The sequence below is a fragment of the Talpa europaea genome (genome assembly GCF_964194135.1).
Source record: "Talpa europaea genome assembly, chromosome: 9".
Classification (NCBI taxonomy): Eukaryota; Metazoa; Chordata; class Mammalia; order Eulipotyphla; family Talpidae; genus Talpa; species Talpa europaea.
The window spans coordinates 95,567,201-95,584,111 of record NC_140076.1 but is presented as its reverse complement, the minus strand read 5'-3'; the positions used below and the strand labels follow the sequence as shown (position 1 = coordinate 95,584,111).

The following is a 16,911-nucleotide window of genomic DNA, read 5'->3' as shown; positions in this document are numbered from 1 at the left end:
GGATTTCAGTGCTGACTATAGATTCTTCCCAGACTGAGGTGCTGAAGATGTATCACATTTCAAAGAGTTCTTTCAACTGGGCTGTAGACTAGAGCAGAGGTGTTTTCTTTTTCTTATCATAAATACTTCAGGTTCACAAACTACTTCTTCATAATGCCAAAACTGGAATGTTTTGTAGTGGGGAAGTTATAGCAGCATACATGAATACTAGGATGGAAACATTAGTGCTGAAATGTTTGACAAAGTAATCTGCACTACAAATGTAAAACAAAACAAAGGCTTTGACAGGAACAAGGGATTATAAAGACATGCCTGAAAAATCTAGCCCAATCATTCTACACATGCAACAGGATGTTAAGCAAGCACAGAGGTGGCACAGGCAGACACTGACAAATGGTAATGGTAAGGATTCTAACACACAAAGGGTCTAAAAGCCAATTAAAACAGAGCTGAGATGGAGACAGTTCTGTTCAAACCATCAAATGTAAAACAAATTTAATGACAGCTCTGCATTCTTTCTGATTCGGACATCAGTAAATGGAAAAAGGGTTAGCCACTGTTGGCTTTTTTTCCTTCATGTGAATAAATGTGAATGAGAAAATTAAGGATTTGTATTATGATTTTCTTAAAACAATGTATGGAAATGCTAATGAAGTTAGTAAAAAATAATCATGTCTGCATGCACTCATGCAACTTGCTTCTCTCACTCTGTTTGAGCCTGACAACTCTATACCCTCCCCCTAAAAGCAGCTGCATGTAACCTCCTTCAACATCTTGCCCATTTCCTCAGAAACCCTCTTCAGGAACCTGTAGTCCAGGAGGAAAAAGAAAAGAACAATTACTGAAGACCTTTGGTAACACCAAAAGTGGTGTTCAGTTTAAAGTGTCCATCCCAAGTCTCTAAAATCATTTTTTACTGTTAGTCATTGAAAATACCAGAAAAACTTGGAACAACAGCAAAATTAGAGGCCAGTCTCTTAATTGCTTTCTCACTTTCCCATACAACTGGCACTGCACAATTATTGATTGTATATATTTCCAACAAATGCTCATTAAAATTAACTGGAAAGAATGCTTTCCTGATAATTGGTTATTCAGTAAAAATGAGGACGTACCCTAAGTGGTAGTAGATATATGTTCCTCCTGCCCAGTCAATCACAGAAGTCGATTTTTTTTCCGCTCAAAGTAAAATCTGCCAGTACTGTTCCTACATTCTAGATTTCTCTTAGTTTATTTAGAATCTACTTCCTATGTATAAATGCTAAATAGCGGCTAAAGTATTATTTCCCAAAAGATTTTCAAGATAAAAACAAAGGCATTAATTTGGAAAGAAGCTTATATGCTATTGAAAATCACTATCCTAAAAATACTTTCTGGTCTCATAAAAAGGTGCCTTACTCACATAAAAACTAGACTAGGTTGATTTTGCAGAACTCTTGACTAATCTACCACTTATACAGATTATTTATGTACTAGGCACTTGTCTTCTTCCTTTAAGAAACCAAAGTTAAGTATAGGGAGAAAGATGAAGCGATTATTTTCTTATTTTTTCCAATTAGCCAACTATTACTTTCCTTCCTGGAAATTGCAGCTACTACTAAAACTCCTACACCAAACTGCTCTTTGGGGAGCCAGCTTCCTACAGCATTTCAGAGCAGTTTCACTTATTTGAATTCACTATAATCACTATTTTTTGAAGCAAAATGGTTGTGGTGGGGGATGCAGCAAGAGGCAGGGAATTTATCTATGGATTTCTGCCCAACAGATCAAATTCTATGATTTATCAGGCAGAAAAACACAAATTTGTCACACAGACTTAAGCAAGGACATAGAGCAAAAGGCATCAATTAAGCTTCACACCAACATCACTCAAAATGGTAAAGCATCAAGACAACAGTTTCTTGTGGTACTATTCACATCTCTAAGATCAAGCCTACACTCAGCTCACATAGTGAACAATAAATCTTGGGTGCTCTTTAAGTTTTCTTATGTTTCTCTACCCGTTGAATGTGTTTTAATTGTAAGTTATCATTCCTATTTCATACAAGTCACAAAGTTGCCTGGTTAGTTTAGATGTAAGTTACTGCACCTTTACTGTTTTTCTCTAGAGTTACATCTATGTATGACGTGGGAACGTAGCCTTCTTCACCATTCTGTCTCCGAGCTCTTGTCCACCCATCACCTTTGTCCTCCTCAATAATGTATAGAACTTCACCTTCCTTCATTGCCAGAGTGCCTTCATTATGTCCTAGATGAGAGTTTTCATAGCATAAGAGTAATTTAAGCTTATCAGTAATTTCAAATAAAAGTTACAAATACAACACACAAAATAACATGCAAGCCTATTAGATTTCTATGTACCTAAGAACTATGAGCGCACGGACTCTTTATGATGCTTTGTGGTTTACCCAGCTCTTTCATATACATTATCTTATTTGAGCTGGACAATAACCCGGTGAGGCTGGCCTCAATATCACCTTCATGTAACAGATGAAGGATCTGAGCCACAATGACATTATATGATTTGACAGGGTACTCCCATTTCATTATTCTAGCTCTTTTTCTAAATTTAAGTGGTGATGCTATCTAAAAAATTTATGGATCAGGAAAACAGTAACTGTGCAAGGGTGGGAAGAAAGAAAACAGCTTAAAGAGAGAACAGCGAGAAAAATACAAATTCAACTCTGGCAGAAGGAGAATGGTCACAGCCACAAAGCATAAACTTCCTTCAAAATCTGAGGGCTCCCTTACCTCCCCATCCCCAAAATTGTTAGCAGTAACAATTTTCACAAATGCATCTTCATTTAGCATATGTTAAATTCCTCCCTAACTCTCCAGATTCCATTATACCAAGATCCTATTTAATGGAATTTTTCAGAATGAGGAATAAATAAAAACTTAAATTTTAAAGCAAAAACAAGAGGATCTTATCATTTACCATTTTACTAGACCTCACCGGTGACATTATTACATTATTATTCTGCTTCTCTGTGAGTTGAGGAAAAGGATTTTTCACAGTCTGAGAGAAGGCTGACTAAAAATGTATAGGAGGGTCACAATAATACCTTCCTCTGCTCACAAGGCTGTTCAACTATCACAGGGAAAAAGATAGCATAGTCACAAGCTACCACTTTTTCCTACCACCTGAAAATGTGGCCTGGAGAATCAGGATATGGTGGTGGCATTTAGCTATGCCATTTGCCCATATCTATCTCTCAATGTTAGCAAGCTGCAAGGAAGAACATGAGGTGACATCTACTAGTCTCTGACTTCCTGGGTTGGAATACATGCTTAAGTTGATTCAACTCTATTAAGTACATACATATAAAATGAGTAGTATCTCTAGGGGAGTCCTGTATTATGCAAAGTTGATAATTAAATAGTAAACTATATTAAGATGCTACAATTTTTTTCACATTCATATATGGAAGAAAAGCTATTTATGCTAATGAGCTAGGATTATAAATTTCTGCCTATATTATTTATCTGAGAACACTAAAATGTTATGACTCAATATATGTAGAATTTTAGGTATCAATATTATCAAAATATATTAAGAAAACCATACCATCAAAAGGGTATATAGCCTTGCAGTGTCCAATAGCAGGCAAAGGATCATCATCTTCAAATTCATCATCAAACTCATTGTGGTGACTATGCTGTTGAGGTGGCCCACGGACCTCTTGGTTTGCATCATCAGTGTAACTTCCCTCAGGACTGTAAAACAAAATTATCTCTAATCAAGTACCACAAACACAGCAACCTTTTATATTATCTATAAGCTGATCTCATCAGAATTAATTTAGCAAATCAACTATTGACACAGTTCCAAATTTAGCCATTATGTTCTTGAACTGTGTGTGTGTGTGTGTGTGTGTTTAAAGATTTATTCATTTATACAAGAACCAGGGTACAGGCCAGATGCGTGGGAGGGTGAGAGGATTCACCAGAGACAGAGCAGGGAACAGAACAGGCAGACTGACGAAATACACTGCTGAGGGGAGCAGCGGGTGAGATAGGAGAGGTCTGCCACGCCATGTGGGATGGAACCGGTGCTGCAGAGACTGAGCTATGATAGCTTCACAGTGCGGCGCTCAACTGCCTGTGCCACCACGGGGGGCCCTGTCTGTGTATATATTTTTATTTCTAAAATAAATGTATTTTTGTTGAATTTCCTGAAATTAAAAAATCAGAAGATTACAATATTCTAAGCACATAGCATGTATTCAATAAATGTCTATCACTAGATCCAAAGATAAAATGGAAAAATGTGGTAGGCAGTGCTTATCTTTCATAATCCCAGATTCATCATTCCTTATTTTGGCAGAAGAACCCTACAATCCCTTAAGGGGTGGAACTACCCAGGGTTATGTCCAGTTCACAAGCTTCATGTGGAATTGCTTAGTCCTGTTTCTATAGGGCCCATGGTAGCAAAACACTCACATGGCCAGAATTTATTAGTAGACCTATAACCCAATTAGACACAAGAAATGCCAAAAACTTTAGCTTGGGACTATTGGAAGACAAGCTCTCTGCCTTTTCCACTGGACTTGATCCTGGAGGAATATTAGCCTGGACCTTTGGGACATCACCATATGGAGTCTTTAAATGAAGCCAAAACAGTAGAAAGCAGAACTGTGAGAGGGAGAGAAACTGAAGCCTGGGGATATAACCTGAGCTCCTAGAGATCAAGCACTCCCTGAAGTCAACTGATGAAATCCTGATTTTGTTTATGCCAGCACAGAAGTAGTATTCAGTCAGTCACTAAAAATTAATTTCCAACTAATCTTGTTATCAGGGAAGTTAGTAACAGAAAACCAAAAAGAGCAGGTAATCCAAAGTTTTTCTTATTTTTTTTTTAAATCAGACAGAAAAATTTTAATTTTGCTAAGGAATCAAACAATCGAATAAGATTTAATAAGGGAAAATCTACATGATTAGATTTAGCAGCACTTTCAGTATGCCTAAAAGCCATGTTCTTAAATAATACAAACCAGAAAGACTACATTATTCTAACATAGGTTATTACTTAATAACAAAAAGCAGGTACTGGCAAAACTCAGTTCTCCTGCCTGCCTGTGACTATACAGATAACCTGTCCTTTTAAAAAGTAAAAAACAAAAAAACAGTGTACTTGTAAGTATCTCCATATAGTGAACGTATGTACTCTTTCAAACAGTGATAAAAGAAAGGAAGAGAAGGAAGAGCTAACATTTGTCAAGCAAGTACTATTACCAAGTATTTTAATACTAGATGCTTTATAATATATGAAGAATCCTATGAGTATTTTAATCTCTATATTTTAGGAAACTGAAAAGCATTAAAAATGAACTTCTGCAAATTACACGTAATTTATTAGTAGCCAAGACTTTAATACTAGAGCTTTCAAATATTCTTCTCTAACATGAATCCTAATTTGTTAGATTATGGGAAAAAAAACATTATATGAGAGAGAAAATGCCACAAGTAGTATGAAAACAGCAAAATGGCTTTTGGAAGCTGTGGTTCAAACTAAACACACATTATTTTCTTCACCAAATTTTGAGCGATGTGACAATTAAATATTTCTTCAGCATAAGCTACCAAGCTCCATCTAAACCTTCCCAGATCTGAGGAAATTATCCTCCCAAACTGTAACTCTTAATAATTTTCTGTTTTCAGATGCATAATATAATACAACTGAGTAACAATATGAAATCTCACACTTCACCTGTAGCGATTATAAAGAAATAGAAGAAAAGACAAACTTGTTAAAGAAAGAAGAACTGTATGAAGCTATAGACAACAGTGGAAGAAAATCTGGGTAAAAGACAATATACAAATAAAATGCAATATACAAATAAATGCAATATACAAATAAAATGACCTTTCTCGTCCTTGTGTTACAAGATGATTTATGTCACTGCTATGTCTTCTGTCTCCTCTCCCACCCGTTTTGCCTTCAACTTCAGAGAGCCAAGCCTTGGGGAAAAAATAAGTAAAACTGAGCTAAGCAAGTATTTTTGAAAGACCATGAGATGTTCTACATTTAAAACGTGCTTTAAGATTTTATGATTATGTAATTCTCAGCAAAACCTTTATTCCAATTTGGCTAGTGATCAACTTTGCAGCTGATAGTATAAATGTAGTTTTAAACAAAAAAAAGCCAACATACTAATTCTAAAGATTATGTATACGATGATATCTTACTTTTAAATCATAAATCGTAAAATTAAATTTTTCAAGGTAATCCCAAGAAAAACTAATCATAATAGTTTATAAAAATGGATTATCTTAGATAACTGCTAAAGCACAAATCTACCTCATTCTTGTGGATTTCCATTCTCAGGCGGTCAATGTTATTCATAGTCTCTGCTAATTTAGGCTGCAAACTCCCTGGGTCCCCCATTTGTGGATTTTTCTCATACACATCTTTCATTTTGTTTAGTGCTTCTCTGAAAATAAGAAAATTGTAGAATTAGATATTCATTTCCTAAGTTACTAGGTAAGAGCTTCATCTGATTTTAGCATGCAGCCTAATCTTAGAGTTGTATCTCTTCTAAGTTTGGTCAAACATTACATGATTAAAGATCACCTGTATAAAGTTGGTAATGTGGCCTCCCTGGTGGCGCAAAGGGTTGAGCACTGTACTATGAGGCAGTCCGCAGCCTCTGCAACATGAGTTCGATCCCCGGCCAGCCTGGGAGCAACCCACATGGTGCAGCAGACCTCTCCTATCTCGCCTGCTGCTCCCATCAGCAGTGTATTTCAGTTAGTCTGCCTGTTCTGTTCCCCACTCTGTCTCAGGTGAATCCTCTCACCCCCCACATCTCTAGCCTGTGCCTCAGCTCTTATATGCATAAATAAATAAATCTTCTAAAAAAAAAGTTGGGGGCCTCCCCTGGTGGCACAGGCAGTTGAGCGCCGCGCTGTGAAGCTGTCCGCAGCCTCTGTAGCACGGGTTCGATCCCGGCCGGCCAGTGAGGGTCCCACATGGCGAGGGGACCTCTCCTGTCTCGCCCTCAGCAGTGTATTTCGTCACTCTGCCTGTTCTGTTCCCTGCTCTGTCTCTGGTGAATCCTTTCACCCTCCCACACCCCTGGCCTGTACCCCGGTTCTTGTATAAATAAATAAATAAATCGTTAAAAAAATCAATAAAACTAAGGGCCTCCCCAGTGGCGCAGCGGTTGAGTGCTGGGTTGTGAAGCTGCCCGCAGCCTCTGCAGCGCCAGTTCGATCCCCGGCTGCTCCCTGGCCACCGGCGGAGGGTCCCACATGGCACGCAGACCTCTCCTGCCGCCCGCTGCTCCCCTCAGCAGTGTACTTCGGTCCTTCTGCCTGCTCTGCTCCCCGCTCTGGTCTGGTGAATTCTCTCACCCTCTCGCGCTTCTGACTGTACCCAGTGCTTGTATAAATAAATAAATAAATCTTAAATAAATAAATAAATCTTAAAAAAAAAAAGTTGGTAATGTAGAGTTGGTAATGTATGGGGAGTCTTTTTAAAACATTTGGAATATTAAAAAATATGTAATTCTCATTTCTTGATTCCTAAGTGAGACTATATAGAGATACACATCTTTTAATCAAAGGCTAGAAGAATACTTCTCAATAGTCTTAAATTTATCATGTCCCAAATCAAATTCATCCTATGCCCACCAGCACATTATTCCAGTGTTCCTTATCTTAGTTCACAGCATCCTCCTCCTCCCACTCATCATGCTAGAAATAGGAATGCCATCTTTCACCTGCCCTTCTCCCTCAAAATCCATTCATCTCCTCTTCACTTCTCTAATCACATTACAGTAAGTTATGCCTCAGCTCTCCTTCCCTCTCTTACATCTGACATTATCAACTAGCACGCCTTAAATCTCCTTTCCTTCTTTATCTCCTAGAGAGTACATTTTGTTTTCCCTTCTCATCTCTACTGTTTTATAACTCCTTCACTGGTTCCTCTGTGTGTGGGGGCACATAAAATGATGAATGTTTCTTCTCATCTCATCCTACATTCCTCCTTTATGAGGATGAACTCATTTCCTCCTCTCTCCAGTTTTGAGATACAATTGACATTATTTTAACATCACCTATATTCACATAATTCTCAAAAATATATCTCCAGTCCTCTTTGTCTAAGTTCTAGATCTAATTTCCAAAACCAACTGGCTACTTCCATGTGGATTTTTCACATATTTAAAAAAATCAACATAAATACAATTATTAATTTTTCTCTGTTTCAATTAAGTCTATCATTCTTTTGAACTAGAAGACCGATATTTTTTCAATGCCTTCATTTTTCTCCTCTCAGACATCCAACCAGGTATAAATGCTGACCTATTTAGTCGTTGAAATGATTTTTAAATCTAGTCTTCCTTTCTATTCTCAAGTCTTAATTCAGGCCCTCTGCATCCCTTACCTGGATATTATAAAGGCCCCTACCTAAATGATCTCCCTGACTCAATGTATTTCCTATATAATCCATTCTTTTTAAAAAAAAATATTTATTTATACATACAAGCACTGGGTACAGTCAGAAGTGTGGGAGGGTAAGAGAATTCACCAGAGCCAGAGCGGGGAACAGAACAGGCAGACCGACGCAATACACTGCTGAGAGGAGCAGCAGGCATGGCAGGAGAGGTCTATGCTCCATGTGGGACCAGACAGCAACCAGAGCTCAAGAAGACTCTGAGATGCCTTACAGAAAATACATGTGTTAGATAAGTTTTGTTCAGACATGAGTTATTGTGCTACTGCCCCTGAGTTCAAGTTAATAATTCAACTATATTAAATAATGTGCCTTTATGTGTTTCTACACACATAAAACAAAATTATATACTGATTGATGAAAATGTTGTGACCAGAGGCTAAACTGGAACCCAAACCTATATTTACCATTTCAATATATGCTAATTCATTGTTCACAGTGAATTTACAAGCTACAATTACCAAAAATAGTAAGAATCAACTGTATGCAATATTTCATTTATGATTAAGCACCCCATCCCATTTGATGCACAAGTCTTACTATCAAAACTTTCAACACATGTGCCAGAGTTTTAAGTTCCAATTTTACCTTCAGTTTAAAAGTAGACAGCAAGTCATCAAACCATTGTAATAACTATTCATCACAACTCTCTATGTCCACTAAAACAAAGCTGAAGCAGGGCCTCCCTGGTGGCGCAAGGGGTTAAGCACTGCACTATGAAGCAATCCGCAGCCTCTGCAACACGAATTCGATTCTTGTCTGGCCAGAGAGAAACCCACATGGAGAAGCAGACCTTTCCTGTCTCGCCCGCTGCTCCCCTCAGCAGTGTATTTCAGTCAGTCTGCCTGTGTTCTGTTCCCCACTCTGTCTCTAGTGAATCCTCTCACCCCTGCATCTCTGGCCTGTACCCCAGCTCTTGTATGCATAAATAAATCAATCTTTTAAAAAAAGCTGAAGTAAAGGAAACCTTTTGTAAAATTGAAAAAAAAAAAAACTAAAACTGAGTGAATGAATCTGAAGTCTTAAGTTATCAAGCACTGCTTGCCAATATATTTTGCTGCTAACAAAATGAGTACAGCCATAGATTTCTATTGTACTTCATTTATACACCAAAGTAAAATGAAAATTCATCATAGTATATGAGATGGTTAGTGCTGGTGAAACTACTCTTGATAATAAATCATCAAACTATTTTGCAAATTCATGGAACGCATAAAAATATACTTTTAGCATCCAATAAGTAATCTGCAACCTAAAAAACTCTAATCACACCACAACCGTAAAAATTTCCAAGTTCAGTTGTATATTTTTCCCCTCAAAAGATGTTTCAATTAGGATATATGATTTTTAAACCTTTTATACAAAATATTTAAATACATCATTCAAAGCAGACCCTAATTGGAATAAAAATAGTGGAGAGGACTTAATGTAAAAATACTTTTGGTCTGATTCTTTTTGTAGTTCTCTGTTAAGTTCATCAATGCGTTGCTGTAGCTTTTTACGTCTCTGTTCTGGTGGCAGATGACTGAAATCCTCCAGTGCTGGGCCCTGAAAAGAGAATCTAAATCATTAAAAAAATCACTTTCAGGAAAGTTCAGTTTTTTTAAATACACCCATTACAAAAGAAGTATATCAAATTTAAGTTTAATTTAAAATTAGCCCCAAACAAGCCCTTAAAAAAAAAAAAACTACATATTTATCTATATGTTAATTAAAATGAATATATAGAAGAGCTCAAATTCCAGTTAGGTTATAAAATCACGAAACAGAATAGGTAAAAATATCAGCAAATACAGATAATTGGCGATGACCAGTATCAACATTATGTTCAGGTGTTGGCAGAGTTTTAAAAATACACACAAATCTTCTTACGGCAACAACAACAAAATGGAAACACATAACATTTCTCATCTATACAAATTACTATTTTATATATAACATATTACCATATCAAACCCATTACCATGAGATTATAAATGTTCAGACTCAAAATATGAGTTTATATATAATTAAGTAAGCAACTTACCTCAGAAAGACAAGATAATTAATGAAATGTATTCTAATAGTGCATAAAAGTCTCTGAATGTTTATGTTTATTAGAACATTCCATGTTTTGGAAAACCAAAACATACCTGGTCATTAAAAAACAAAAAGTAGAACTATCCACTGAGTGAAATCTAAGTAGAAATTATATTCCAATAAGGGGTCTATTGTAAATTATCCTTTTGTATAATCAAATACACCTCAGTTGTTCCTGAAAGAAAGATATAATCCAAACAAAGATATAATCTTTCTTTAATAAGGATGCTTGATATTTGAAAAATTTTTAATGCTTTAATATTCAAGAAACTATCACTTAAGAAAAAAAAAAAGTAAGTCTGAGTTAAATGATTTTCTCCTCTTAAATGTGAAATCACATCACATGACTTATATTATTAGAGATTATACAACAGAATGAATATTAGCAACTACTGATTCCATTTAAAATAAACCCATATTTATAATAAGTAACCCATATTAACATGTTTTTATATACCCCCCAAAACTGATGACACCTATCATTCTTCAATTTTCTTTTTAAAATGGTGATTTTAAGAACATGCAAGTCTGATTTTAACTCATTTGCTAAAATGTTTTAACATAGAATATTATGCTTGTAACACAGGTTAAATATTTTGACTTCACCATCAATAAGAATGATTCCCCACTTTTTAAAAAATGAGAAAAAACTTTCAGGATGCTATGATAAAATATCACATTCAAATAATAACAACATCTAGAATAAATCCCAAAAGGCCTGCATATAAGGGACATTAAACAAGCCTGGCTTAAAAAAAAGGCAGGGTATCTTTCAAAAGTACCAATCACCAGAATTAAGAATCTGTCAATAAAACAAATCTAACCTAAAATAAACACATGGCAAAATTTCCTATTAAACTTAGTGGTCAATAACAACTGTCAAATTCAATCTAATTTGTGGTACAAGTTTTAAAACCTATTATATATGTGCCAAAGATAAAACTTCCTAATTCATATTTTTTAAAATACTTCCTAAAATTTTGAAAAACTTGGTGAAGTACAGAAATGCATTTCAATGTGTTTTTTTGATGGTATTATAATAAACTTACAATCACCTATCAGTATATCTGCCAGATATTCACTTGTCCTTAATCAATCCTTTTTCTTAAATCTATTAACAATAGGTACCTAGGCCCTTACATTTCTAATGTATCATTTGGGCATATAACCCATTCTTTTATAGAGAACTAAATTCAGTATTTCCATGGAGGTAAAGAAAACATCTAAGGAATTTCACAACCTCTTCTACTACAAAGGGAGTTTATAAAAGACCAAACTGCAGAAATATTCTATTCTCCAAAAATGAGAAGCTATATACAAGCACACCATAATTTTTGGGTTAGGTCTTCACAATGTAGTTCCATTAAATTATTTGAAATAAATGTATAAAGGAACACACACCACACCACACGCGCACACACACAATATTAAGGTGACGTATTTGTGCTTTCACTTCTGTTCAACAGCACAAAAGAAAGCACTGACTCAATAATGAAGTTTGTAGGGATATTTTCTTTCTTGGGGATATTTAATGATTCTTGTGATAAACTACAAGTCAAATTTATCTCATCTTTTTGAAGAGTGTTAAGAAAACTTACTTTTGTTCAATTTTTCTTCTATAAAAACATGGGCTTTTGTTATACCATGTAACTTTTAAAAATAATTTTAACTACAGTTTTATTTTCTGTAATAACGACAAGGACTCTACCAAATAACATTTAAGAACTTAGTAAGCTGATTACAGTTAGCCACATTATTTTCAAATTTTATGACATCAAGAGGTACTGGTTTATGTTGGACTATGGATTAAATTATAAAAAGAAATGACACATACAAGGTGAAAATGTGGAGATGTACCTTACTATTTGTATTGAAATAAACAAAACAATGTTTTGAGATTACTTAATGTTGGCACAGTATATATAGATCAGCACATAAGGCTTACCATCTTCACCGACCACTGAATTGTTCAATGGAAAACAGAAAGAAATGGTAAATTATTCACATGAAACCATAATATAGAAGATGCAATAACCTCTATACCTTTTTACAATTTTAAAATCATGTACATTTCACAATCCAAACAATTATGCCAGAAAAACAATTTTAAGCACATTTTTGAAAAAGTAAATAACTTGCAAAAAAAACACTGATGATAATGGGCAGATATTTTCTACATGCAACTAGAGCGCAAAAGTAAATAGCAATCATTCTATTAGTAATTATGTTTTTCTTTCACACAAGGGGATTTTTATATAAGTGGATTGCACTTATATAGTTCTTCATTCTCAAAACACTAATATTTCAAAAGTTGAATATGAAAGATCTAATATCAGCCATTTTTAAAGAAATCTTATTTTTAAAAATGCAACACTCTTTCCAATACATTAAACAAAACATCATTACTTGAATATTACAATTCAAAAAACTGTTTTGGATGTAAATAAATCATGTGTAGGTGAAGATAAATTTCCACTTTAGTTTTAAGGTGCTTTTAAAAAATTAGACACATTAAAAACACTTTATAATCAAAATAAGTAAATGAATCATGAGAGTCAAGTTAGCCAAACATTTTTTTCTAATAGACAACATATATATGGATTGAATTTTGCTCTGAAGACACAGCTTCTGTTTTTTTTAGTTTTTATTCTAAAATTCATGTGTTCTAAAAGCAAGACCAAAAATACCTCAATTTTTAGAAAATTGGTTAAAATTTATTCTTTCTGAAAATATGAAAAGGCCAGAGTGTTCTCATACAGGTTACATCCTGTTTACATATATATACATATACATATGTGTGTATATACATATATATATGGAATTCTGTAACTGGCCTTGCATCTATCCAGCATCCCAACTGAACACACATGCACTCACACTCATGCACACACATCCTGTGACCCAGAATACAGAGTAGAGTTTTTACAATGTGTATCTTCATCACACTCAATTACATTTGGTTAGCTGCCTCAAATTTTTATTTTCCTTGTTTTCTAAATCATGATGTTTTAGACACGGGGGATTATCAGATTGAATTTTATATAACAAATATGAATTTTATAAATAGCTAACAAAAAATATCTACCCCTTATCTCTGATGAATTAGCCATATATAATAATGGTTATGATAAGATGACATTTGCTATTCATTATCTTTCCAAATATGCTTAACATTCTTTAGACTGTCAGTAGTTTCAAAGAATAAAAACCACAACTTACTTTGCTATGACAAAAGTCATTGTGAGGAGGTGAAAAAGGATAAATTTTTAAAAGACATTTGTGGTCTCTTTAAATGTTACTAAAACAAAATTATATATAGGGCAAGAAACAAAATGTAAAGTATTTCAATTTGATTTATCTTTTATGATAGTTTTCACCAGCTAAAGTTCTAAGTAACGCAAATTATTTTTCCAGTTTCTAACATGTTTTAGAGAAAATATTAAGGTAATTACAACTGAAGTACCAAATGTTTCACTTTTTTGGCCAACCTAGTTTCACTATTAATAGGAAGATAAATTTATAGTTCATTATCCCTTTAATTTGGAGGTACAAAAAAACCTCATTTCTTTTTAAAAAATTATATATATTTTTTGTTATTCATGTTCAATACAAAACTTACCCTCATATATTATCATCACATACCTGTAACTAGTGAATTTCATATACCCACTACACTTTAATAAATACACAACGAAGCTAAAAACGAAATCAGTTAAAGACATTTGAAATTAGATGTACTTCATTTAAAATTAGAAAAATCCTGAGAACTGTACTCTCTATAGATAAAAGCTTACAAAAATGACTCTAGAAGTCTATAAGCCCATGAATAATTTAGACAGAAAACATGGTCTTGTTATTGCTAGATAAATCTATCTTTTAAAAAACAAAACGAGGACACCCCCAGTAAGTTCAAACAAAGTAATTATAGAGTAAAAATTACTGCTTTGTATATTAAGTAGTTGTGTTTTGGTGTGCACCAAATATTTATTAATGGTTAGATCTTGACATCACAGAAGGAAATTTCTCATCCCTTAGAAAATGTCCGGTACCACTCAGAAAAGGTCTGGTATTTGACTGGTACCACTGTCAAATACAAAAACATTGGTCTGATAAAACATTTCTCATATCCTCAAAGACTGGGAAAAAGTATTCTCTAGGTTTGCTTTAAAAAATTCTTTTTAGAAATGCCAAAAGACAGATATTTTACGGAAAATTATGTAAAGCAACTATAGTTTAAAACAACTTTCTGATTTAAATGGTACAACTGATCAATTTTAAGAAATCTTAGTACTTAATTTTACATATAAATCTAAAAACAAACTGATTTATTATACCATCTCATTTTTGGGTTTTTCTACATTGAAAAAAATTCTTAAGTGGAAGGAAAACATTTCAGTGGGTCAATTTTGAAATAGTGTCTAGTAAACTATCAAATATCAACTGAAACAGAAAGAATGTTCTCAACACCAAGATTATAATAAACTTTCCTTTTCTTGTTCTATCCCCCAGTCCTCTAATTTGTTTGTATTTCCTATCTTGCATATTGCTGCCTTCTCTCGCATTATAATAAGAAAAATAAGAGAATTCTGGCTTCCAGAGCTAGATCCTCTAAAAAACAATGTATTGGTTATTTTAAAACTAAAACAATATGGAAATAAGACAAATAATAACCAAGCAGATAATTTTAAGTTCTATAGTTATAAATTCTACCTACACATTTATTCAGTAATAATGATGTCACATATTTACACTTTCTTCTCCAGCGCTCACAGTTCAAACTGCCGAAACACTGCTTCACAGAATTATATTTATTTCATATTTCTATGACTATACTGTGTTGAGTATTCTAACTAGGCCTGGTAGACCCAATGTGTGGGATACATAAACAATTACAAAAATTGTGATTTCTCATGATTTATGCAACATAATATTTAATGTATTTTAAATCCTAGAGAGATATAAATTAATTCTACCCTCCTAACTTAAGCAACAGAAATCCCAAATGTGATTTCTTACAGGCTTTTGAAAGAGATCACAGGTTCCTGTAATGCATACAGGTATAATACAGACTCATTCACAGAAACTTTTCTAAATGTCATTAACTATCCATAATATCATCTACATGATTAGGTAAGATAGACAGCAAAGTTGTTCTTTTCATTATTGGCAAAAATGAAGTCCAAAAAAGGACATAATAAACTAGAACATCTCTGCTACATTACTGACATCTTCTAAGTTTGTTTTCATGGAAATGTAGGTAATATAAATTTGCCATTAAAAAAAGAATGAAAATAGAAAGCTACAAAAAAATTAAAAAGACTAGACAGAAGAACAGAGAGAGAGAGAGGGAGAGAGAGAGGGAGAGAGAGAAAGAAAGATGGTGGTGTAGGGAAAAGGGAAAAGAAAAAGAGCAAGCAAGCCTAACAACAGGGTCTTACAGTAATTATTACGCTTATAACCGACAGACTGAGTTCTCATCTGTGGGTTATCATACCTGTTTTTTTATACACCCAAACAAATGTTGGAATAAATATCTCATAAATGAATCTAAGTGATAAGCTATGAATGTGACAAAAATTTAAAATCAAACATAAAGAGGGCTTCCCTGGTGGCACAAGGGGTTAAGTCGCAGCACTATGAAACTATCAACGGCCACTGCAGCAGGAGTTCAATCCCTGGCCAGGGAGCTGACCGACGTGGTGCAGCAGACCTCTCCTGTCTTGCCCCCTGTTCCCCTCAGCAGTGTATTTCAGTCAGTCTGTCTGTCCTGTTAGCCACTGTCTCTGGTGAATCCTCTCATTCCCTTGCACCTATGGCCTACGCCACAGCTCTTGTATGCATAAATAAAAATAAATCTAAAAAAATCAAACATGAAGAGAAATTAGCCTAACATAATTGAATATTTGTCAGTAGTAATAACAATCGTTAGAAACAGGTTAACATTTGGTTTTTACCAGTCTACAATTTTTCATTTAGTTATAAGTAAATGTCAATTGTTGACCAATTTCTTTGAAAAGGGAAAAATTCTAGTAAAAAATACACTTTTTTGTTCAAGAATACAAATTCTTGAACAAAAGAATTTGTTATTTCCAAAAAAAGTACAAATATTACTCAATAGCATCTAGTATCTTTTTCTTCTTTACGATTTACAAAATATCATTCTTTACTTTGATCTACAATCTTGATATTTAACATTCCTATTTTTTTTTATTAATTACTGGATATTGTGTCTTACGCTTTTAAAAGTAGGGCAATTAAGGTGAACATGATTTTCTTCTCACTAGAATACTTTATAAATTGGCAGAAGTCATTAGTGACAAATTATTACATGAGTAACTCCAGACAAATTACTGAAAGTCTTAAAAATGTAAATA

The 16,911-nt window shown here is 34.1% G+C and overlaps 1 protein-coding gene across 1 annotated transcript in view; it reads right to left on the bottom strand.

The window, feature by feature from the left end:
• Nucleotides 1–2,069: 2,069 nt before the first annotated feature.
• FNBP1L (formin binding protein 1 like) overlaps nt 2,070–16,911 on the bottom strand; it is a gene marked incomplete at both ends in the record, with an annotated part of 83,606 nt that continues 68,764 nt past the window's right edge. The window contains 6 exons of the mRNA XM_084243081.1: nt 2,070–2,248; nt 3,569–3,717; nt 5,867–5,961; nt 6,302–6,434; nt 9,897–10,006; nt 12,483–12,497. Of these exons, the coding sequence (XP_084099207.1) occupies nt 2,070–2,248; nt 3,569–3,717; nt 5,867–5,961; nt 6,302–6,434; nt 9,897–10,006; nt 12,483–12,497 (681 nt within the window). The remainder of the gene's footprint in view (nt 2,249–3,568; nt 3,718–5,866; nt 5,962–6,301; nt 6,435–9,896; nt 10,007–12,482; nt 12,498–16,911) is intronic.